The 24,143-nt window shown below is 35.8% G+C and overlaps 1 protein-coding gene and 1 pseudogene across 2 annotated transcripts in view; one reads left to right on the top strand and one right to left on the bottom strand.

Annotated features, from left to right (window-relative positions):
• Positions 1-7,648, top strand: part of Parp1 (Poly-(ADP-ribose) polymerase) — an 87,327-nt gene extending 79,679 nt beyond the window's left edge. Inside the window, exons 5-7 of one of the 2 annotated variants that reach the window (XM_070112908.1) lie at positions 4,975-5,538; positions 5,750-5,906; positions 6,144-7,648. In XM_070112908.1, the coding sequence (XP_069969009.1) occupies positions 4,975-5,538; positions 5,750-5,906; positions 6,144-7,274 (1,852 nt within the window). In that variant the 3' untranslated portion in view covers positions 7,275-7,648. The remainder of the gene's footprint in view (positions 1-4,974; positions 5,539-5,749; positions 5,907-6,143) is intronic. The other variant, XM_070112909.1, reaches the window with a different exon arrangement.
• A 1,541-nt stretch (positions 7,649-9,189) lies between these two features.
• On the bottom strand, positions 9,190-18,604 carry LOC138855719 (uncharacterized; annotated as a pseudogene).
• Between the last annotated feature and the right edge of the window lie 5,539 nt (positions 18,605-24,143).

Genomic DNA, 24,143 nt, shown 5'->3' with positions numbered 1-24,143 from the left:
TCCATGTGGTCTAAATGGAGGTATTCTTCTAACACGCCATCGTATTCTGGCTTAAGCTCACCTTGCTGATATTGATATCACCTTTTTTAAGTAAGTTTTTTTCCATTCTTAAAAACTGCTGTATTGCAGAGGAGCGAGAGTGACCTAAGGCTAGTGTGTTAGGAAATTGTTGTTTTAGTGGTAAGACGTACCGACCATTATCTGATCTAGTAGTTGTGGCTTTGTAAAAATCTTCACAATACTAATCTTCAGGGGTTGTGATTGATATGGAGGGGAGCTCTTGTAACTCTCAAAATTTCTTTAATTGTGAATTGTATTATTGTATATTGTATAATGGTATTCGTAACTAGTCCACTTAGGATCCAACCAAAAATAGTATTTTATGCCAATAGTGTATTTGAAATTTTCTCAATACCCTCGAGTATTATCTGTGGTATGAGATCGCTGCCAAATAAAAGATCTATTTGAGCAGGAGTGTTGCAGTTGGGATCTGCTAGCTTTAGGTGTGAAAACTTTTGCCAATGCGTGCTATTTATGTGATAGCTTGGAAGCACGTTTGTTAGTTGCGGTAAGACAATAGCTTCTGCTTTAATGCGCTTATCCGCTTTAGGTGAAGTAAGGTAATGGGGACAGATTTTGTTTGAGTTTTGGACTACTCTTCCGCCATTCCCGTGATTTCAAAATTGGCTAGTTTTGTTGGCAGTTGTAGCTTATTTTGAGCCCTAGACGCTATAAATGATCGTTGTGATGTGGGTAGTAGTACTCTACTTTTATTTTCGCTGTGAAGCGTTTGAGCAGCATGGTGCTTCTTGGCAATTTTCGGGATTTTGCACTTCGGGATTGGCTGTTGCAACTAAACCCGTGGCTCTTTTCATATTTGCGCTGTTTATGGGTGAGCTGGAAAATGTGCTGTAATGCAGAATTGAATAATGTCGTTTATGACAATAAACGCAATTAAATTTGCTTTTGCACTCTGTAAGTGTGTGCACATGTGACAAACATTTTGGTTTTTACAAAAAAGTTTCGGTCGAGAGTTGACCTTATGACTCCTGTACTCAGTTCGCATGACGTTTGTTTATACTGTTCGGAGGTGAACCATTGATTTTTAAAAAAGATATTTAAATTGTTGTTGCTACTTGCTTGGGGTCTATTGAAGCTTATATTGAGGTCGTTTTGAACTTTTTTTAGTTCTAACTAGTTTTTTGTCTACCCTTTCTGCTATTTCGTATTAGGTAGTTAGGAAATCTTTCATTTGTTGCTACGTAGGGCATTTTATTCGTGATGAGCGCGTAATGCGGCTTTGCATACGTTTACCAGTATAGAGTCCCAGCTGTCTGTGGGAATATTCTGTGTCGATAAAATAGAAAAACAATTTGAAACAGTGGATTGAAGTTTGATAAATTGTTCACTTGTTTCTTTTTGAATTTTTGGCAAGTTCATTAATATCGATATTTGTTTATCGACCAATAGAAGGACGGCCATTATTTATAATCTCCATGAAAAATTTCTGTCACAGGCGGGTGCCTTGAGATGGATGCCTGAATTTGCCTCTTGACTTTGTATTTGTGGCAGCTCTACTCTCGGTTGTGGAGTAGGTGCAATTGCTTTAATTAATTTTAATTGGTCAGAAATCATTGCTTTTGTTTCTCGAACTGGTCTAAGCAGTTTTCGTATTTGGGGTAAGCCGAAGATTTGAAATTTTCCGGTAAATCTGATTCGTCAGATTCTACGATTGCGTCATATGCAACGTGTCCAGAAATTGTCAAGATTTTCTTTTTTGATTTCTAATACCGATTCAGAATTGTCCTGAATCGGCGAAGATGAAAATTGAGTACAGTATCGTATTAGGCTGTCACTCTCGGAAATAAATTTGGTGAAATATCTTGCACCCTTTTTTGCTTTGTAGCACATACCTTTGTGCGTGTAGCTCCTGCAGGTGTACATGGACTTTGTTCATCACAAAAAATTTTTGTAACTTTTAAGTGTTGAACTAAAAGTTTCTCAGTAAAAATATTTGCCAATGTGGACTTTGAAGCGAAGTACGCATGTATGTTTGTATACCTGCGCCGGTATGTATGTATAAATGCGCGTGTATATATGTACGCAGTGCGAAAAGACCGCGAAAAGGAGAATAATTGACCGCAGGTATTCTCGTAAAATTTATGTATATATGTATGTATATCAATTGTTAGTTATATATGTATGTTTGTATGTTTTCATACATATAGTAATGCTGCAAACGGAGGTTTTCTCCTAATATAGTATGTATATATATACATATGTTAAACATAATATGTATATGTATGTATCATAAATTGGATTGGCCTGGCCTTTATGTATGTATGTTTAAATTTATCTTTTTTTGTTTTTTGATTTGCCTTTGCTGTTTGTACGCAATCCTGCTTATACTTGATAAGGGGTATTGCGGGAAATAGTTGTATATTTGGATTTTACCGGAAAATAAACCGAAATATTGAAACAGTTTGGTAACCGTTATTTTTTGTTATTGCTTCTATTAAGACGGACTTATGTAATAAATAAACCGCAAAAGCATAAATTTTAACATACATACAAGGTTCGTTCCAAAGTAAACAGTAAAAAAGTAACAAAGTAAACTCTAGTGGCGCCATCTATATGTCGACTAGTGCGTTAGAATCTGCTATCCTTTATCGACTTCCAGTAAATATTTCATGACATTTCAGCTATTGGAAGTGAAGTCATTGCGTTTTAAGTGTCAGTATGTTTTTGTCATCTATGAGAAAATGAGCTTCGAACAAAGAGCCAACATTAAATTTTGTTTCAAAATTGGTAAAACTTTTACCGAAACGTTTCAATTGATAAAACAAGTTTATGGCGATGATTGTCTATCCCGTAGCAGAGTGCACGAGTGGTTTCAACGTTTTCAAAGTGGTCGTGAGGACATAAATGAGAAATGAGCCGAAACCCAAAAAATCGCGGCTGGAGAAGTCAAAAGTGAAGACAATGCTGATTTGTTTTTATGATGGGTGTTGTCCACAAAGAATTTGTTCCACCCGACCAAAACGTTAATGCGGTATTCTACCTTGGAGTTTTGAAGCGTTTGGTGCGAAGATGGAGGTTGGCGTTTGTTGCACGATAGTGCGCCGTCTCATCGATCGACGCTTGTGGCCGAATCACATTTTAACAATCAACCACTCCCCGTATTCACCTGAAATGGCACCGTGCGACTTCTACCTTTCAAAAGGCTTGCACCGGCATACTGGCGGCCATACCGGGCAACGAGCTAAAACACTCGTTCGACATGCTTTTGGACCGTGTAAAAAGCTGTATTAAAGCAGAAGGAGACTATTTTGAACAAAATTAATTTTTTTGTCGATAAAACCATTTGTTCTGTCTTTTTTGTTTTTAAAAGTCCTGTTTACTTTGGAACACACCTTGTATATTAGAAAATATACAATACTAAGAGGAATTTATACGACTCACTTTGGGGTCCGCCAAGGGGTTTTGGGGGCAATTTATATATGTGCTTGTGCGTGTGCCTTTCGTTCTGTTGCAAAGTCCTTTGCTGCTTTGTTGCGGTGGGTGACTTTGGTGAGCTGGTGTGGTTGTTGTTGTTTGCTGTTGAGGTTTTTGTTTTAATTCGCGCTCGTTCTGTATGGTTATGTATGTATTTTGTTGAAATTCGCGCCCGTACGTAATTAGGGATTATTTCGCGCACGTTGGTGGTTTTTTCTTGCTTCTTTTATGTATATATGTTTGTGTCACTCCACACTTCACTCACTTTCTTCCGTTTTTTTTTTGTTTTCCTTTGAAAATAACTCTTTTTTTCTGTTTTTATTTTCTATGTGTATAAGTATGGAACTCCACTGCACAGCACTTTTCAGTCCCTTGTATATATATATTCTTTTTTCCTCTGTTTTTTTTTTGTGTTATTGTTTGTATGTGGATATATGTGTTATTCCGCTGCACTGCACAGCACTTTGTTTCTGTTTTTTTTTGTTTCGTTTTCGTTTTTGTGTATTAAATGTTAGACACTTAACAGCACTTTTCTTTTTTCGTTAAGTTTTTTTCACTCCATAGTGCCGCTCACTATGGCTCGAAGGACCATGAATACTACACTAGTTTGCACTCACCGTTTTAAATGCGTTCGGTACAAGCACAACAAATGAAAATAGATGCGAAATGATATGTAGGTTATATGGCGGTATCCGCTATGTTTATTAAACCAAATGTAAAAATAAATAAATATCTGTATACTCGGGCGAAAAGTTACTACGGTCGGCGTACGTCTGAACAGCTCGAGTTGCGAACGAAAAAGCAGGGCTCTGGTCCGTTTTGATTGTTGGGTTGTGTAGAGTTGTGGTGTGATGTGATGTGTACGTGTGGGTGGTCTGAGTGGTGTGATGTCTGCGTGTGCGTGTGTTAGTGGATGGAGTGTTCTTGTGGATTGTGGTGTATTGTATGGAAGGGGGAGGCGTAGCCCATCTATCCGTTGTGCTTTGTTTTAAAGGATCTGTTTTGTAGGTTTAAGTCCAAGTCATGGTGAGTCTGACATTTGCAATTTCTAATGAAATTGGTAATTTGAGGACACAAAAACTTTCGAATTGCGTCACTTAAAGTATTTTATTTTGATATTTAGATAATAAATATTCTCTTTGTTTATAGCGCGCAGCAATTTACTTGGTTTGGCTGGCAAGGTTGCCAATTCAATATTATATAAAGCTAAATGAGTGATAATAATAATAAATAAAATTACACGTTACTACATTTTATTTTGTTTTATTTCTAAAGTGAAAGACCACGTCTTTACAATTTAAAGTTTGCTTATATGTGCTTTTTTTGAGTATAATAATTTAAGGCAACTACTAGTTTTTATGTATCCACTTTGAAAATTTTAAACAAATTTTGAAGGGATGGGTATTCCTGGTCAAATGCTAAATGAATGATATTTATAATAAATAAAATTACACCTTACTACTTTTTATTTTCTTTTAGGCCTAAAGTGAAACGGGAAATACCACCTCTTTACAATTTAAAGTTTGCTTATGTGGGCCCAAAAGATGCTGAAAACAAACTAAAAACACGTTTGAATAAGCTGGGCGGCGAAATTATATCAAAACTATCTGAAAATACTGTTGCCGTGTTTTCATCAAAACATGAAGTAGAACATATGGGAAGACGCATGAAAAAGGCGAAAGATCTTGGTATTCATATTATTCCAATAGATTTCCTAGATTTGGTTGAAAGCAATCCTACAAACGCAATTAATTATATCAGTAGCACTACTCTTTGCGGTTGGGGAACTGATCCAAACTCTCGTATAGTGCAAGAAGATACGAAAAAGTCAAAAAGTATTTATACTAAATCTGTCGCAAAATCAATGACGTTAAAGATCAAAGACGGGTCGGCCGTAGATCCCGAAAGTGGCTTACAAGACGTCGCTCATGTTTTGTTGGATAAAAATTACAAGTATAGTGTTGTCCTCGGCTTAACAGATATTCAACGGAATAAAAACTCTTACTATAAATTGCAACTTTTGGAAAGTGATTCGAAGAATAAGTAAGATACACAGATTATATTGCTATAGTTGCTTATCGTATGAATTTAAAACAACTTGCAGTATTTTTGCTAACACTTGAACTCACAAAGATATGGTAGAAGGAAATAATTATTATAGCCACTACAAGTATTGTAATCTTTGTCATTTTTAATATACATACATATGTATACATCGAAGCATTTGTAAAATGTATATTCTTCTCTATTACAGATACTGGGTTTTTAGATCTTGGGGCCGAATCGGCACTACTATTGGTGATCAAAAATTGGAAAATTTCGAAAACCTGTACGAAGCCGAACAATCATTTCTTCATGTTTACCATGATAAAACTGGAAATGATTTCACTAACCGCGAAAATTTTGTTAAGGTTTGAAATATTTTCATATTATATTGTTTTTCATGTTTTATTTATTATATTTTCATATATTATTTAAATTTAACGAAACTAACATAAATACTTGTACTTAGGTAATAAAGTTCAAAAATATATATTTTATGTCCTAAAATAACCGGGCAATCAACTTAATAATGTATAAAAAATCATAACTTAGGTAAAAATATTTAAGCAATTTTAATTTATTTTTTGTTTTTTTTTGTTTTTTAGGTTCCTGGCCGTATGTACCCAATCGAAATAGACTATGAGGAGCAAACAGCTATATGTCCAGAAAATTGTAACATCAAATCAAAGTTAAATGAATCTGTTCAAAGCCTAATTAAAGTTTTATTTGACGTTGACAATATGAAAAAAACAATGATGATGTTCGACCTCGATATGGAAAAAATGCCGTTAGGCAAATTAAGTCAGAAGCAAATTCAGTCTGCTTATAAAGTGCTTTCTGAGATTTATGATCTTATACAGCAGAATGGGAAAAAATTGAAGTTTATTGATGCCACTAATCGGTTTTACACCTTAATCCCACATAACTTTGGTGTTCAAAACCCTACAATTTTAGATAATATTGAGCTAGTTGAGAAGCACAGGCAAGTCCTCGATTCTCTCTTGGAAATTGAATGTGCTTACAGTATGTTACAAGCAGAAAATAAAGAAGAAAATGTGAATCCTTTAGATAAACATTATCAGCAACTAAAAACAAAGCTTGATCCCATTGATAAAAATTCAAAAGAATACAAAATACTTGAAAAATACGTACAAAATACACATGCTGAAACTCATAAAATGTATAAACTGGAAGTCGTTGATATATTTAAAGTGGTTCGACAGGGTGAAAATAGACGTTATAAGCCCTTCAAAAAACTTGAAAATCGGAAACTACTATGGCATGGTTCTCGCCTTACTAACTTTGCTGGAATTTTGTCGCATGGTTTGAAAATCGCACCACCTGAGGCACCGGTTACAGGTTATATGTTCGGCAAGGGAATATACTTCGCAGATATGGTTTCAAAATCCGCAAATTATTGTTGTACCACTGCTCAAGACTCCACCGGACTAATGCTTCTCTCCGAGGTAGCACTTGGTAACATGTTGGAATGTACTTCATCAAAATACATAACTAAGCTACAATCTAACAAACATAGTACTTTAGGTCGTGGACGGACCATGCCTGACCCAAAAGATTCTTATAAAAGAGAGGATGGCGTAGAGATTCCACTTGGCAAACCGATTACAAATACCAACCTTAAAACATCTCTTCTTTACAACGAATATATTGTATACGATGTTGCTCAAGTGAATATTCAATATCTTTTCCGTATGAATTTTAAATACAATATCTGAGCAGAACAATACAACATCTATCCGTAATTTTTCCTAAATCCGTTATAAACCATTTAATAAATATTATAAATCACATTTTACATTGTTACATTGATAAAAACATTTAAGATTGTTCGCACAGCGAAAGAACCTGCTATAATATATTTTTTGTGTAGTCAGCCACTTTTATAGTCTTCTTGCTCCAAGACTTTATTTTGCAATAGTTATCATACTTACAATCAAATAATAAAAGATTGGGTTGAATTCTATTCATAATGAAAAAACTATTTCTATAGCTCATCTCATTCTATGCTGTGGAGATAAGGGACACTTATAAAAATTAAAGTTCTATTTAAAAACAAAAGTTTAATTATACATTTTTTAACGTTATTTAATTTTTGATGTATTTTAATTATTTAGTATTTGGTTCTTAAGTTTTTATTAGGTATAACGGCCTGACAATAGCGAGACATAGGTTCATCGAGTTTTTGGCATGTGGCCTGGCGAATAGCTTCTCATACTTCCCTTACCAGTGACCAGGCGACATTTTTAATGTTTTTACTCCTTTACTAGGCTACTTTTAACTCTCATCAAAACTTCTCAATTTGATTTAAATCCGGCGATTAAGCTTCCAGCTTAAAGTGCTAATGTTATCTGAGAAGAATATTTTTTTTTTACCCACTTTTATTGTCATTTTCTTGCTGCAACACCCCTGACTCTCTACTTACTTTACTTTAAATATTGCAATCAGAAGCTGGATGGATGATGGACGTATACAATAGTAAGAAAAGCATCCCCAAACCATGATGAATCCTCCTTTTTATTTAATGGTTTTAAATGTGTATTGTCGTTTGAAAGCAGAGTTCATTGGTCTTCGGACATGTTGTGCACCACAGTCGGAATAAAAAATATAATATTTAGATTAAACTGACCATAGTATATTACGCAAAAAGTTGTATTTTAGAAACATTTTGTTTTGACAGATAAGGTAATTTCCTCGTATTTTTCAATTTTTTTTGCATAAAGCTTTTTGCGAGTAGTGGAAGTATAACCTTTAAGAAAACTCGAGCTTTATTTCTTTTGAAGATGCAAAGGGGGTTTTTTCCACAAATCGGACTATATATTTTTCAATAACAGGTAAAATTTTTTTTTTCGTCCAAGGGTTTTCAAGGTAAAAAAAAGAATTTTTTTCTTAAATATGGATTGAGTAATTTTTTTCGGACCTTTTGTACATTATTGAGCTCACTTTCGACAATATAGGTTAATTTTTTTATGCAGGAATATTGAAGCACAAGCCGGTAAGAGCTTCTCCCAGAACGTCTTGAGAAAACAACAATTTGCGGTGTTAACCATAACTCGGCTAGAAATTATCTGAAAAAAAACCAAAAAAAAAAAAAAGTGCATGTCAAAAAAGTGTATAAAGTTTGAAATGAATCGGTCAAGTAGTTTTGTAATGACAGTGAACACGGACTTTGAAAAAGTAGTTTTGAGAAAAACGCGTCTAAAGTTTATGAACTATTGGTTGGAGCGTTAAAGGCCAGGAGATTAATAAGATAATAACTTTAGGAATATTGCTTCTTTCGACCTAAAATTTTAAGGATTTCTTGAAATGTTAAACCATAAGATAAGAGAAAAAAAATCGATTTTTCGAAAGAAAAAACCCTAGCCCCCCTTACTAACAGTTTTTTTTGCTTTTTTAACATCCCAGCAAAAAATATGTTACTAATTTCTGATAAATTTTTTCATTTCAAAGCAAAAAAAAAAAATGCAAATGTTTTAACTCTCTAATGCTGGTTTCTAAAATATTGAGCAAAAATTCTAAAAATTTTTTTTTTGGTAAGTTTGAGCCTCTGATTCCGAAAAAATAGGTTGCAAGTCCATCGTCTACCTTCTATCTAATAATACATAAATGAGTACCTAGAGACACTCTTGGGGCTTTAGCTTTACAATCATAGTAAATTTTTAGGCACTTCAGATTATTGACGTTATTAAAAACAGTTCGGTATAATTACAATTTCATATGAGAATTCAGAAACATGTTATTTATTTTCAGTAATGATAATCTAAAAAACAATTTTTATAGTTTGAACAGCATAAATAAAGCTAACATCTAGAACAAAAACATTGCGTTTGTGATATTTTGCGGTGCTTGCACAATCTTGCCAGACAGGATGATGACTGATGTTATCATATATGATATCTGCAACAGAATGAACAGTTTTGCAGCGAAATTTTGACGCACTTGGTTGTAGGGAACTTGCTGTGGGTGTTCTACTTGGCCGCCCAACTGACTGCTTTGCTTTATAGGCTACCAGGTCTGCAGCGATGCCTTCCCGAAATTCCGGTAACTGAATAAATTTTCAGCCATTCGTTTCTAAATGCGCGTTAAGGTCATAATCGTACTGTCGCATCTCTGGTTTTTGCTATTATATGGTAACGTCGCATGAGCCCGTCCGTTAAATCGACGCCACCCATATGACAGTTGGAATATGTAAGAGATGACAATTACGACAGCAGTGTTGCAATTTTGTCAAAGTATCACGTTCGCGTGAATTTATGGCAACACTTGCAACAGCATCACGTTCTACTGTCACTTTTTGCAATTTATGCAAATAATCGGCAGCATTAAATTTTTGTCTACACATCAGCAGAGTTACAGCAACTCGAACGCGCCCTTGTATCATTTTATGTGGTATCTTTGGGATCTTTTTATTTAAATTTGCTTTCATAAATGGCTTAGCTCCGACATATGTAAATAACAATCGAACGGCTGTTTTCTTTCCTTATTTTACCTTTACTTTTTTGTACCCTATATATTCTGTTGGCTCTTTTTGGATATTACCTTCCAATGGCAATTTGCAGTTAGGAATTCGGTTTGGGCGCACTGTTCCTAGACTATACCTATATACCTCTAGCACGTAAATACACCAACATCGGAATTGTGTAAAAATTATTAAAATAAATAATGTGGTTAACAAAATTGTTTTCCGTGCCGGACAAACGGAGAACAACATTAGCTGAGATGTTATCTGGTTTTCCAGGCAAAATGACATTATCTCCTGCGCCGCTATAAATTTCGAATTATAGGCATACGCATAGGAATCGTATAGAACAAATATTTAAATACCCCATTTGTGGGGCTTATTTGGCGTGTATTGTCGAAGGTGAGCTTGTTTTGACACGGTATCAAATCGTTTCATGTACGAAACAAATGGTCGCAGCCTGGTTGACCTTTTTTTAGGCTGTTCACTTTCATCACGTAATGATAAACATTGCTTTATGGTTTCAAATGCATGTACACCCCATTAGCTCCTCAAATTTGGATACCGATATAAAGACATATATATCAAAATCGTTATAAAAGTATAACCCACTGCGGTCGTCTCTATTGGACATAGTGAAGACCAGTTATGCGAAGTCTATTACAAGTCCACAACACAATAAACCAATATGGACGTTATATTGTGCGACTTCCTTTCATCCACCTTTACTGAAATTATTAATCTAGGATATCAGCAATCTAGCAATTTCTAAGCATGGAACAGAGTCTGGTAAAGAAAAGCGAGCTTAAATCAGCATATGATAAGCGAAGAAGCTGTACCATGGAAAAAAATATCTAAAGGTAGGTATTTATCTTTTTATCTTCCACATCACAGGGTAATGAAACCAGATAAAATCACAACAAAAGTACGAGTGGTTTTTAATGCCTCAAAGTGTACAAGCTCAGACAAATCATTCAATGATGTACTACAAGTACAAGGTGCGTTCCAAAGTAAACAGTAAAAAAGTAACAAGGTAAACTCAAGTGGCGCCATCTATATGTCGACTAGTGCGTTAGAATCTGCTATCCTTTTCGACTTCCAGTAAAAATTTTATGACATTTCATCTATTGGAAGTGAAGCTATTGCGTTTTAAGTGTCAGTATGTTTTTGTCATCGGTGCGAAAATGAGCTTCGAACAAAGAGCCAACATTAAATTTTGTTTTAAAATTGGTAAAACTTTTACCGAAACGTTTCAATTGACGTTTTCATAGTGGTCGTGAGGACATAAATGAGAAATGAGCCGTAACCCAAAAAATCGCGCCTGGAAAGGTCAAAAGTGAAGACAATGCTGATTTGTTTTTATGATGGGTATTGTCCACAAAGAATTTGTTCCACCCGGCCAAAATGTTAATGCGGTATTCTACCTTGGAGTTTTGAAGCGTTTGGTGTGAAGGTGGAAGTTGGCGTTTGTTGCACGATAGTGCGCCGTCTCATCGATCGACGCTTGTGGCCGATTCTTTGACCAAAAATCACATTTTAACAATCAACCACTCCCCGTATTCACCTGATATGGCACCGTGCGACTTCTACCTTTTCGGAAAAATGCATTTGCCGATGAAAGGAAAGCGTTATGCAGACGTGGAGGCCATTCAAAAGGCTTGCACCGGCATACTGGCGGCCATACCGGGCAACGAGCTAAAACACTCGTTCGACATGCTTTTGGAACGTGCAAAAAGCTGTATTAAAGCAGAAGGAGACTATTTTGAACAAAATTAATTTTTTATGTCGATAAAACCATTTGTTCTGTCTTTTTTTTTTTTTTAAGTCCTGTTTACTTTGGAACGCACCTTGTATATACAGGGCCAACATTACGACCTGCTCTCATGTTGCTCATATGGGGATCTAGAAAAAATTTATAGGCAAATATTAGTTCACAAAAATGGCAAAGATTTCCAGCGCTTAGTCTTTCGTAACCTGTCTTTGCCTTTAGCAACTGCTGTGCCAAAAACACAAACGTGGGCGATGTACTATCGGTAGCCACATTCTCTCATTAGCGTGCGAATCACTTTTTCAAGTGATCAAAGCACTTAATTCAGCCGGGTTCTTTCTAAACAAGATAACGTGAAATCATTCCGAGATAATAAACACATAAAAAAGGAAGACCTATTAGATACAAACTTAAGTTCGATGTAAGGGTGCCGCACGAGTTAACGCAGAAAAACCTCATGGACCGAATTTTCATTGCAGCAAAATCGAATCCTACTTGTATATGAAGCGGTTGGTGACTGGCGATGAAAAGTGGATCACTTACGACAACGTCAAGCGAAAATGGTCGTGGTCGAAACAGGATGATCCGGCGGAAACGGTGGCCCAGTGAGGATGACGGCCAGGAAGGTTTTGCTGTGTGTTTGGTGAGATTGGCAGGGAATTATATACTATGAGCTTCTCCGTGCTAATGAAAGACCTGCGAACTCTAGCTTCAGTTACAATGATCGGCATCCCATTATTATCTTCGATGCAGCCTTAGATGAATGACTACCTCCATAGCGATATCGGTAGAAAACAAGCCAGCAAGAAGGCTGTGTAGGAGAATGCGTCGTAATAAATGACGATTGTCTTCCTTCTATAGAATGGCGACTAGGTCGGATAGAATAGGTTCATCCAGGATCTGATGGTCATATAAGAGTAGTAGATCTAAGAACGTAAATCGGAATACTAACGCGGCCACTCGTTAAATTGTGTTTTCTTCCTAACACCGATAATATCGAAACCACAAAATCAAGCGCTTATCTAAAATCAAAACGCTAATTTACTCGTTTAATTCAAAATGGTGCAGTTCAAGCAATCACACACAAGCATTGAAGAGATGCTAAATCTTTAAGAGCATGAAGCCCACGCAACGATAGCAGATTACAAGAGGACACGGGCATTGCATGAATTTCCTGGCAAACCCTCACGCCACCATCGAGTGTTTGGTCGACGTCTGATATCAGTACTGCCAAAGGCCACACCATACACTATTTTATCCCCTACTACACACCATACTACCCAACAAACGCATCACAACACATCATAAAATACATCACTCAATCCACGCACATTCACCACCCAACAAGCCTTAAAAATATTATCGCGAGAAGAAGCGACTCTTTTTTTAGATATCCGTTCGCGACGATCCGTTACGTTCACCGAGCTCCCCCAGAGGACAACCCGTGAAGAAAATTATTTAATCAAAATGGTATTATACTAAAAATATATGACTATAAACTGTATTTCAAAACGCAGTGAATTAACTATAAAGAAAAGATAAAGGTTAAAGGAATATCTATGTCAAATAAAAGAGGCTGCGAAACAAAAACAAACTATATCCAGTGCGTTTATTTAATTTCTATCGGAAAATTCGTGAGCAGTGAAGTAAGTATACACTTATGATTAAGTTCAAATTCGATTTTCTTGTAAACTGTATATTCATGATTATCAAAAGCTACCGCAATTGCATGAAAAACTCAACTTTACAGATTCAGGGTAAAACATCATTTTCAGGTTAACAGAATAGAGTTTCCATACGGCCATAACCGCAGAGCTTTTAGAAAGAGTTGCATATACTTATTTTTAGTGTCAAATCGCTTTTCTTATAATGTGAATATACACACTTACGTTAACAAAATCAACCTTAATTTCATGATAACATCAACTTCATAGATTCAGGCTAAACATATTATATTTTCTTGAAACCATAACGGCAAAACATTTGTAAAAAACTCGATTTTCTCGCAACAGGAATATTTATGATTAGCGAAAGCTACCAAAATTGCATGAAAACATCAACTTCACAGATTCAGGATAAATATCTGGTTAATGGAGTTTTCATGAAGCCATAACGGCAGAGCTTTTTGTTTTTTGCTTTATGCTCAATTTAAATTTTCTTGTAAATAGTATGTTATATTTATTTGCTATAAATTGCAAATATTTATGTTTGGATTGTTAAACGATTTTTTTGTAACTTGTATATTCCTGATTAGAAAAATCTACTTCAATTCTTTGACAAATTAATAGATTTTTCGTGAAGCCATAAATGCTGTGCTTATGGAGAAAATTGCGTATCCCTATATTTATTTTCAAACTCGATTATCTTGCAAATGCTTATATGTAGGTTCAACATCGTTTTTCTTGTAAATTGTATATAAGTTAACCCAAAACGGCATTCAAATTACATAGTCTGTATTAAAAATTATTAAAACTAACTTTTTAGAAGAAAATATTAATAAAATACAATGTTTTTGATAGTTTTGTGAATTGTAATTAAATAAATTGTAAAGCAAATCAAATTGTTGATGTTAAACAAAAATAATCTTCTTATCCTACGATGTTTTGTAAAAAAAAATAGAAAGCATATTACACAAAAGAAACCTAATAGATACCTTTAACGCGAAGCTGTATAAGTGTTGATGTTATTTTTTGTGTAAACGTCGTTTTAATGAGCCAAAACGGCAATTTAGAGGACTGGATAGAAAAAATTATTAATTTACAAACTTTTGGGCAAAATATAATGAAAGCCAATCTATTAACGACCCTAATACAGGCTCCTACGACTAGCTTCTTGCAACAACAACAAAAGTCTTATGACCACTCAGAGCACTGGGAAAACATTCGAAGCAGTAAAAATATTACCCCAAGTGAAAAGTGAAGAGCCCCTTGATCTGGTATATCATTACCAGTATTTGGTGAGCAAATAAGATCCTATGTGTCCTGGCGACAGGCCGGCCATACCGCATATGAAATATTTAAAAGTTACCAAAGCAATGCAATTTTAGCATCATTTAATACAGTTTTAAATTTCGAAGCAATAATAGAGATTAGACTTCACATATGCGGGCAAACGCCCAATATATAATTAAACAACAACTTTCCACCTTCAGGCAGGATAATCTTTTAGTGCTCAATATTTCGATGAGGTTGAGAAAAAATTGCCTCGTCTCACGAATAAAACTATAATGACCCATAAATGTCAAACAGCAGAATGGATTTGCGAAAAGTATAGAGTAGTTGGGTGCATTCGAGCTATGCAATAATTGCAGCAGTACAGTAACTGTGTTGCATATTTCCTGATACTCTACTGATATGCAGACAAAAATTTTGTGTTACCGATTATTTGCATAAATTGCGTGCAACAAGTGACAGTAGCACGCACCCGATGCGTAACGAGTTTTTATATTACCCTCAAATGGCCTTTATGCGACATACTATTTGCTTCTCTACGCCTTGGCACTAGCCCAAGACTAGGGAAAAATATGTATTCTCTTCAAATTTCGAAAACTTCCATTGAAGATCAAAATAAACTAAGAAGGAACATTAATTCAGAGAAAAAGATAAAACATCAACAGAGAAATCACCACATTGTAAACGCAGAATATAAAACGAATGAAAATAGAAATGACAAGCAGGAGCCAGTGACATCCATGGATATAGATCCGTCGGTGTAAAATTACAGCAAAACATAAATTGGCGTACATAACCATCGCAGAGAACATCCCAAAGACAACAGCAGTACCGAAATAAATATAGAGAAGCGTTTAATACAAACCATCAACAAAAACGGCAGACGCATTCCGATAGGGTTACTGGAGCAAACATGCAGCAAATTAAAACCCTTAATCTAGAGGAAAACGAGACACTCTATAATCAAGAAGCTTAAGCTGAAATTGAAGATCTCGAGGAAGAGCAATTGAATGTTTTAGAGGGCAATCTCTTTTCTCGTGGATTGAGCGAGGAGTAGGCTATTAAGGTAAAAAAAAACTAAACTACAGATATTCATGAAGCCTTAACGGCGGTACTTTTGGAGAATATTTCATATATTTATACATATATACATAATTAGCAAAGTAATTTCACAGACTCGGGCATTATTAATTATTATAATACTATTAATGGATTTTTCATGAAGCCATAACAGTAGTGCTTTTGGACGAAATAATATATATTTATGTTTAGATTCGAGATCGATTTGCTTGTAAATTGTATATTCGAAATTATTATAATACTATTAATGGATTTTTCATGAAGCCATAACAGTAGTGCTTTTGGACGAAATGATATATATTTATGTGTAGATTCGAGATCGATTTCCTTGTAAATTGTATATTCGAAATTAGCAACAGATACCACAATTGCATGAAAACATCGACTTCACAAACACAGGTTAAAACATCATTTTCAGGTAGATTGAGATTATATGAAGCCTTAACGGCAGATGTTTAGAAAAAATTTCATATACTTATAATTATGTTCATAGTCTATTTTTTTTTTTTAATTTTATATTCATGATTAGCAAATGCTACTAGCTACACAATTGTATGAAAACAGCAAATTTTATATTAATTACGTGAACAACGTTCGCATTTAATAATCAAATATCAATTTTGCTGATTTGTGATCAATTGCTTAAACAAAAACCTAAAGGCAGCGTCGGGTAAAGTGTTTATTAATTATTGGAGCAACGTACCTCATTTAATAAAAAATATAAAATTACGATAAAATTAAATTATTCAATATTCGTCATAATATTCGTAACATTATTATTATTTTGGAGCAGTATTTCGTTTGAATTGAACAATACAATTGAAGTTATGTATTTCAATCGGATTATCAATGGTAATAAATTTCCAATTATCCTGGATTTCGACACCAACTTCACTGGTAAAATCAGAGCGATTGACAACTTTTCTTCAGGGAAAATGAATTTGAAAATGGATAATGATCCACAACAAAATATGGGACCTACATTTACGCGGTATTTTCCAGATATTTAGAGGATATCAAGTCTCAAACTTATGTTTCTTATTTCAGTTACCATAAACCTATAACTTCAGTGATAAAAATTCCTGAATAACCTTCATGTATTATAAGACAATAAAAATATTTTAAACAATATTAACTTCTCATTTATTTAATAAAACAAAACAGTTTGTTTTCTTATCGGTCACCAAGCTGAAAAAGTGTAACTTGAATTAATATCAAAGAAAAAATAAGTAAGGAAGGGCTAAGTTCGGATGTAACCTAACATTTTATACTCTCGAAAAGTTAAATGGTATACTCGTTTGAGATTTCTTTATATATTTTAATAATTAGAAGTAGGAACTGTTGCCTTAGTTATTTACATTCACAGTGATATGAATTAGAGCAATTTGTATTTTTATTTTGTAAATTTTCTTAATTAGATTATTTACATATTTTTCTTAAAATTGTCTTAAAAACTACTGTCAAAATTGCTATACCATTCTAACTCGATTATATTATATTTGAAAAAAAGTGAAGAACTATTGCACTAAGTCTGAAAACTTTAGTTCGAAATAGAGACACAAATACTATCATGATAGCTGTGTATTGTCTCAAAAGTAATTGCATTAACATAGGAAGGCCAATATTTGAAAATGACCAATCAATTTGTGTATAGGCAGGTGTAGTTGAATATTTTACACCAAGCAGGGAACTAAAGTTTTTTCTTTGAGCAGATTTCCTATTGTAGTCCCTGTAGACATTTAGTAAATGTTAAAATCTTCAATAATTAGCGCTTTTTGATTGCATAACTCACAAGTAAGGACTTCCCGAAGCTCTACGATTAAATGTCTGACAGAGAAAGCTGAATTTCTATATAGAACCAGAATATTAATATTGAAATATTTAAACAAAACCGCTTCTAAGATTTTGCGGCCTGAATACATTTTTTTTACAGCCTTTGGTTATATAGCGCAAGCAATACTATGCTTTGCATATATTATAATGCCCCGTTTATTTCTGTTGCTTGTTTCTGTGCTATCTATTCTCAGCTTGTTAATTGGTATCGAAATTTTTGCAAGGATAACTCCAAGTTTCTACAAAACATGAAATATCTGAAGATAGCAGTCGCTTTAATTAATGTAAGCGTGAAGACTCTGAACATAATGGAATCAAATTTGATGTCCTGATGTTCGAGAAATCGGAAAATTGAAACTTGTTGTCAGAGCTTTGTTTGTGTTCAATTCATTCAGTTCCCTAAATACAGGATCCGATTCAGAAAATTTTTTAGGAGAAATAAAATTTCTAGGCATTCTGGGCCAGTATGAACTATAACTTTTTTATATGTGGCACCCTGACTTTCATGAATAGTTATTCCCTCAGCCGGAACAACTGGAAACTGATTTCTTTCAATTGAAATTTGTTCATTTCTTTCATATTGAAAAGATTTTAGAACTTTTTCAATTGGTGTCCAAGAACTTTCTAGAGCATAAGGCTTTTCTGATCGTGCTATCAAACCAACAGAAGGTTCCAAAAATTTAATCCACAGAATTGTTGGAGAATACCAATGGAAATCAATTTAAATAAGTGGTCCAGCTGTTCCATTTACCAAGCCATTACACGTGTTTATATTCACTGTAATCATATATTTGGCGGAGGTTTTTAGTGTCAAATCATAGGGCAGTCCCTGCGTTTTAGAAGTTTTGAAAAATTTAATTATTTCCAAAATATTTTCATTTTAACTTATACCAATTCTTTTAACTGAGTCTTTTGCAGTTGAAAGGATAGCTTCAGTTGGGACTCGACTGAGGGCATTGAAATTATTTGTCTCTTCATTGGACCAAAATAAATATATGGCATCATCGGGAACTTTCTCGGAATAAACTATTTGAGTTTTAATGAGTGATATGTCCTTATTTGTCATAGTACCAGATACTATATGGTTTAATGCAATTGCAAAGGCATGATCCTCCCGTTGTTTCATTATTTCTGTTAATTCAAAGTATTTACATAACTTCCACAAAAGGGAACCAACTAAAATCCACCTATCTCCAACGGGTGAGAGTTGCTTCACCAAAAATTATGATCGGTATACCACCGAAGGGGTTGTCTATTTTGAAAATTGGTTTTAATCTCAGAGCTAAATATACGAGCACCTACCATCGTCCATATGCCATATTTCATCAATTGTGATTAATTTTAAATCGGTAAGTCTGGAATACAATGAATTGACTGTGTCATTGCTAAGTGGCCTCAACTCTCTATTCAACTGATTAATAGGTAAATAGAATATTGATTAAAGGGTCATTCCTCCTTTTCCGAATGCTGCTTTACCCGTAGGTGCGCAAAGACGAACTTTTAAACTTGAATTGGATTCAGGTGTAGAATTATAACAATGGTTAAGAGCTTCGTATATTGCAGATATCAAACGACTCTTTCCTAAACCTGCACCGCCGCCAATTAACTCATAAAATGGGCGATTTGTTTTTAGCTGGTGCATCAAATAGGTCAAATAGATTCTTTGCTTAGTATTTAGACTTTGAACTAAAGAAAATAATTCCTCAAGTGGAATTAAAGGGAGTATTTTAATAAGTCTAATGTTGCAATCAGATTCAGTGCCATTATCTGTTCATTCTTCACCATGCAAGTCTAGCAAATTTATATTAGTTTTTATTTCAGGAAGCCCAACTCATTTTCCACGATAGGTAATTCATTTTGAGCACCTTCCTCCAAGTCTATTTCATTATAAAGACTTTGTAAAACAGTTCCTTTTGCTCAAAAACATCAAATTTTCTTTGATTTTCCTCAATTAGAATACAATGTGTTATGCAAGTCGGCTCATTATCATTTTCAATTAGATCTTGCTGTTTACTCCGCCATAGTTAGTAAAGCATTACTATTTCGCGGAAATACTCAACTCTGGCCTAATCTGGGTTAAACCTTCTATACCGAATTATACAAGGTTTGGTACGTCTTGACAATGACAACCCCGCTTTCTGGTAAATTATCGTCTTACCTCTCTCTTCTTCTTCATTATCACTCTCTTGTGCTCTACTACTAGATTTAAAATATTTATACTTAGAGCAACAAAATCAGCTAATCAAAGAGTTTCTAACTCATCGGATCTTTGAACATAACATGCCCTCTAAATTCCTATACTCAGGATCAGGATCTTGCGCGAAGTTCTCTATGATCCATAGTGTGGAATATAGTGATACGCACACATACATATACGCAACGTATTCACGTACACTACCGCGAGCAGCGCTGCTGCGCAACCCGACGGCGTCAATCTACCGAAACAGCAAACAGGGAGAAGACAAAATATGAAATCAATAGTAGTCGGTCACAAGTAACCAATGTATATCACACATACAATAAACTCTTGTCGTATACCCGAATTATATTTCTAAATAAATTAATTCACTACTCATACACTGCTTAACTCCCACAGGTTATGGGCCCAGTGATCGTAGATTAACGCAGCGAGTAAAGTGCTAATTAAAATAATAAGAAAAAGAAAAAAATCGGCGTGTAATTGGCCGCGTGGAAAAACATAACCTAAAAATGGCACACAACGGATCATCGAGAATTGAAATGCTAGACAAGCAAAATTACGACGTTTGGCAAATACGTATGAGATCCATTCTAGTAAAGTATGATCGATGGGGATATGTAAACGGTGAAATTACAAGACCTGTAGGAAGTGCTGCGACAGAGCATGATATTTCATCGTGGAGAAAAGAAGATGAAAAAGCAAAAGCAGACATCCTACTATCGATAGGAAACGCTGAACTTAAGACAGTGTCCAAATGTGAGACATCTAAAGAAGTCTGGGACAAATTACAGTCAGTACATGCGTCAAAAGGTCCAGTTAGGAAGATAGAGCTGCTGACCGACGTCACATCATTCAAAATCAACGAGGACGACGACTTCAGGGAACGCCTGGACGGCTTCGTGAGGGCCGTCGAACACTTAGAAGATATGAAAGTAGAAATACCAAATGATATGTTAGTTGTACTAATTCTCAAAGTTGTACTACCTCAAAGCTTCGAGAATTTTCGATGCGCAATAAGATCCAAAGATGAATTACCCAATACAGAAACATTAATTGGTAAAATTCTGGATGAAAAAAGAAGCAGAAACACAACGGAAGCTGACAACGAAGATAATCCTTTGTATGTAGGTGATCGACGACATAAATACCGACACCCAGGTAAAAATAAAGCAAAATCCAAACAGCAACGTTACATATGCGGTAAAACAGGACATTGGGCAGCAAAATGTCCAGAACGAGGTAAAAACTCAGTTAAGAAGGTTGAGAAGGTAGAAAGCAACTAAATGGAGATATTAAAACCTGATGAAGTAAGGAACGTGACAACGACGACCAGATGGTGCTTAGACAGCGGCTGCACATCGCACATGTGTTCCAGTGAACAGTTAATGACCGATTTGCAAGAATGTACAGCGACATTAAATATGGCAAATTCAGCATCAACAACAGCACGCGCAAAGGGTACAGCACATGTCATCACACAGACAGACAATCACAAGGTAATGTTAAACTTAAGTAATGCGCTACTAGTTAAAGATCTAGGTACTAATTTAATTTCTGTGCCAAAACTCACTCGAAATAATCGAGAGGTACTATTCAGGAAAGATGATGCTATTATTATGGACCTAGAAGGAGAAACAGTAATGATAGCAGATCGAGTTGGAGAACTGTATTACCTACGAGAGCCTGATGAACGAGCTGGAGCTGTGACACCACAAGAAACGTGTACTACAGATGCTCAGCTGTGGCATGCGCGACTGGGGCATCTACACATGGACGCAGTTGTTGAACTGTCAAGAGGACAGGCAACAGGAATCAAGAGATTAACTTCTGGAAGGACACCGTGCGATATATGTCGTCGAGGAAAGATGACAAGAAAACCTTTTGAACCAAGAACTGAGAGGAGCACAAAATTACTCGAGATAGTGCACTCAGACCTGTGCCAACCATCTAATACTAAATCAGAAGGTGGAAACAGATACTTCGTAACATTCATTGACGACTACAGCGGCTGGTGCGAGCTGTACTTATTAGAAAGCAAAGATCTAGTATTCCAAGCATTCAAAGAATACAAAAACTTCGCAGAACGTCAAACAGGAAAGAAGATCAAGAAATTGCAATCAGACAATGGTCGAGAATACTGCAACAAACCATTCGACGACTACTTGAAGCAGGAAGGCATACAAAGACGCCTGTCAACGCCATACACACCTCAGCAAAATGGAGTAGCTGAACGTAAGAACAGAACGATCGTCGAAATGGCCAGATGCTTGTTAATCCAATCAGAATTGCCCACGATGTATTGGGGTGAAGCTATCCTGACCGCGAACTACTTGAGGAACCGACCACTCCTACGTCACCTTAGAGTATTCGGATTAAAGGCATTTGTACTTGATAAAGGACCTGGACGACGAAAACTAGATGAAAAAGGTATTGAAGGCACACTAGTCGGATATTCACGCACGGCAAAAGCATATAGAATAAAAAGAAACGACACGGTAAAAATTATTGAGACCAGAGACGTCCAAATAATTGAGAAAAGCATGTTAGCTCCTAGAGAAATAATACCGGTGGACATTGACTACAATCAACCACACGAAAGAAACTCGAGAGCCAGGGAGAGTAGCTCAAAATGAAGAAAAATGCGACGAGCATCTAATGAGACCTTCAACAATTGGTTTACGACGCAAACCAGGAAGACCTGCAAAAGGAAAGGCCGAAATGCGAGGAAGACCATCAAAAATTTTCCGATATGTCAGTTTATCAAGCCTAGCATCGAGCCAAGCATCGAGTCAGGAGAACTTATCTGAGAACGAGGTACCTGAGATCAAGCGAGATGATAAGCAACGAGCCGATGTATTTGAGCAAGCAACTGACGACTAAAATCACCGCAAAAAGAGACGTCTTTGTTCCCAGAAGATAAAAGAGCAAGACAAGATAAACACAGCGACCGCGAAGAGTCACCAGAGTATCAAGAGGCCGATGGAAAGCATGAACAGGAGTTGATGGAAACGAATATGCCGTAGAAATGGCTATGACAGCAGACATTGAACTAGAAGATGCAATCCATGGAGCCGAATCACGCGACTGGAAGTGTGCATTAACCGATGAAATTCGTTCCCACCTGGAACATGGCACCTGGAAACTAGTGAAGAGACCAGGAGACAAACATGTCATATATTCCAAGGTAATATTGAAAAACAAGCTGACTGCTGATGGAAATATAGAGCGCAGGAAGGCAAGAATAGTGGCCAGAGGGTTCACGCAGCGACCAGGATTCGACTACGACGAAACATTCGCGCCAGTAATCAGGTTGAGTTCAATTCGACTACTAGCATCATTAGCAGCAGGTATGAAATCAAAAATATACCAATGGGACGTAGTTACAGCATACTTGAACGCTGAACTTGACTAAGCATTATACATGGAAACTCCGTCAAGGCTGAGAGAAATTCTTCAAGACATCATAAGAGATGAACGACGCGACTCAGAGATACAAAAACAAGCAGTAGAAATGCTGAAGGACTTGACAAAAGGAGATCAAGTATGTAAACTTCAAAAATCACTATACGGGCTGAAACAATCAGGAAGGAAATGGTACAAGAAACTATGTGCAATATTCGCTAAACTTGGTTTAAAGCCAACAATATCAGATCCATGCTTATTTACACGACAAGGTAGCAAGATATTAATTGTCGGTATTCACGTGGACGATGCACTGGCAACAGCGAACGACCCAAAAATAATCGAAGACTTCAAGATAGCATTTAACCGAGAGTTAAAAATAAAAGACGTGGGAGAAGCTCGATATTGCTTGGGAATTGAGTTCGAGCAACAAGTTGGACGGATAAGTCTAAATCAACGGCAATATATTAGAGAAATAGAAGAAAAATTCGGTATGAAGGGCTGCACTTCCCACCGTACACCGGCAAGCCCGACATCGAAGTTAAGAGCGTCAACAGATCCAAACAAGCCCACAAAGAACCCACAGTACAGAGAACTTGTAGGCTCCCTGATGTACTTGGCTGTGGCAACAAGACCTGACATTGCACACACAGTGAGCGTGCTAAGCCAATTCAATGAAAAACCCACTGAGGAACACTGGGGCGCAGCAAAGAGAGTGTTGAGATACCTGAAAGGATCACCTAACAAGGGACTGGTATTCAATAAAAAAATCGACAAATTAATTGGCTACTCAGACACAGGATGGAGAAGCCACGACGACAGCTGGAAAGCAAAAAAGCAACCATCAGTTGGACTGTCAACAACAGAATCTGCATTCAGAGCACTGACTGAAGA

Source organism: Bactrocera oleae, chromosome 2, assembly GCF_042242935.1.
Source record: "Bactrocera oleae isolate idBacOlea1 chromosome 2, idBacOlea1, whole genome shotgun sequence".
NCBI classification, from domain to species: domain Eukaryota; kingdom Metazoa; phylum Arthropoda; class Insecta; order Diptera; family Tephritidae; genus Bactrocera; species Bactrocera oleae.
This window is presented reverse-complemented; position numbering and strand designations above follow the sequence as displayed.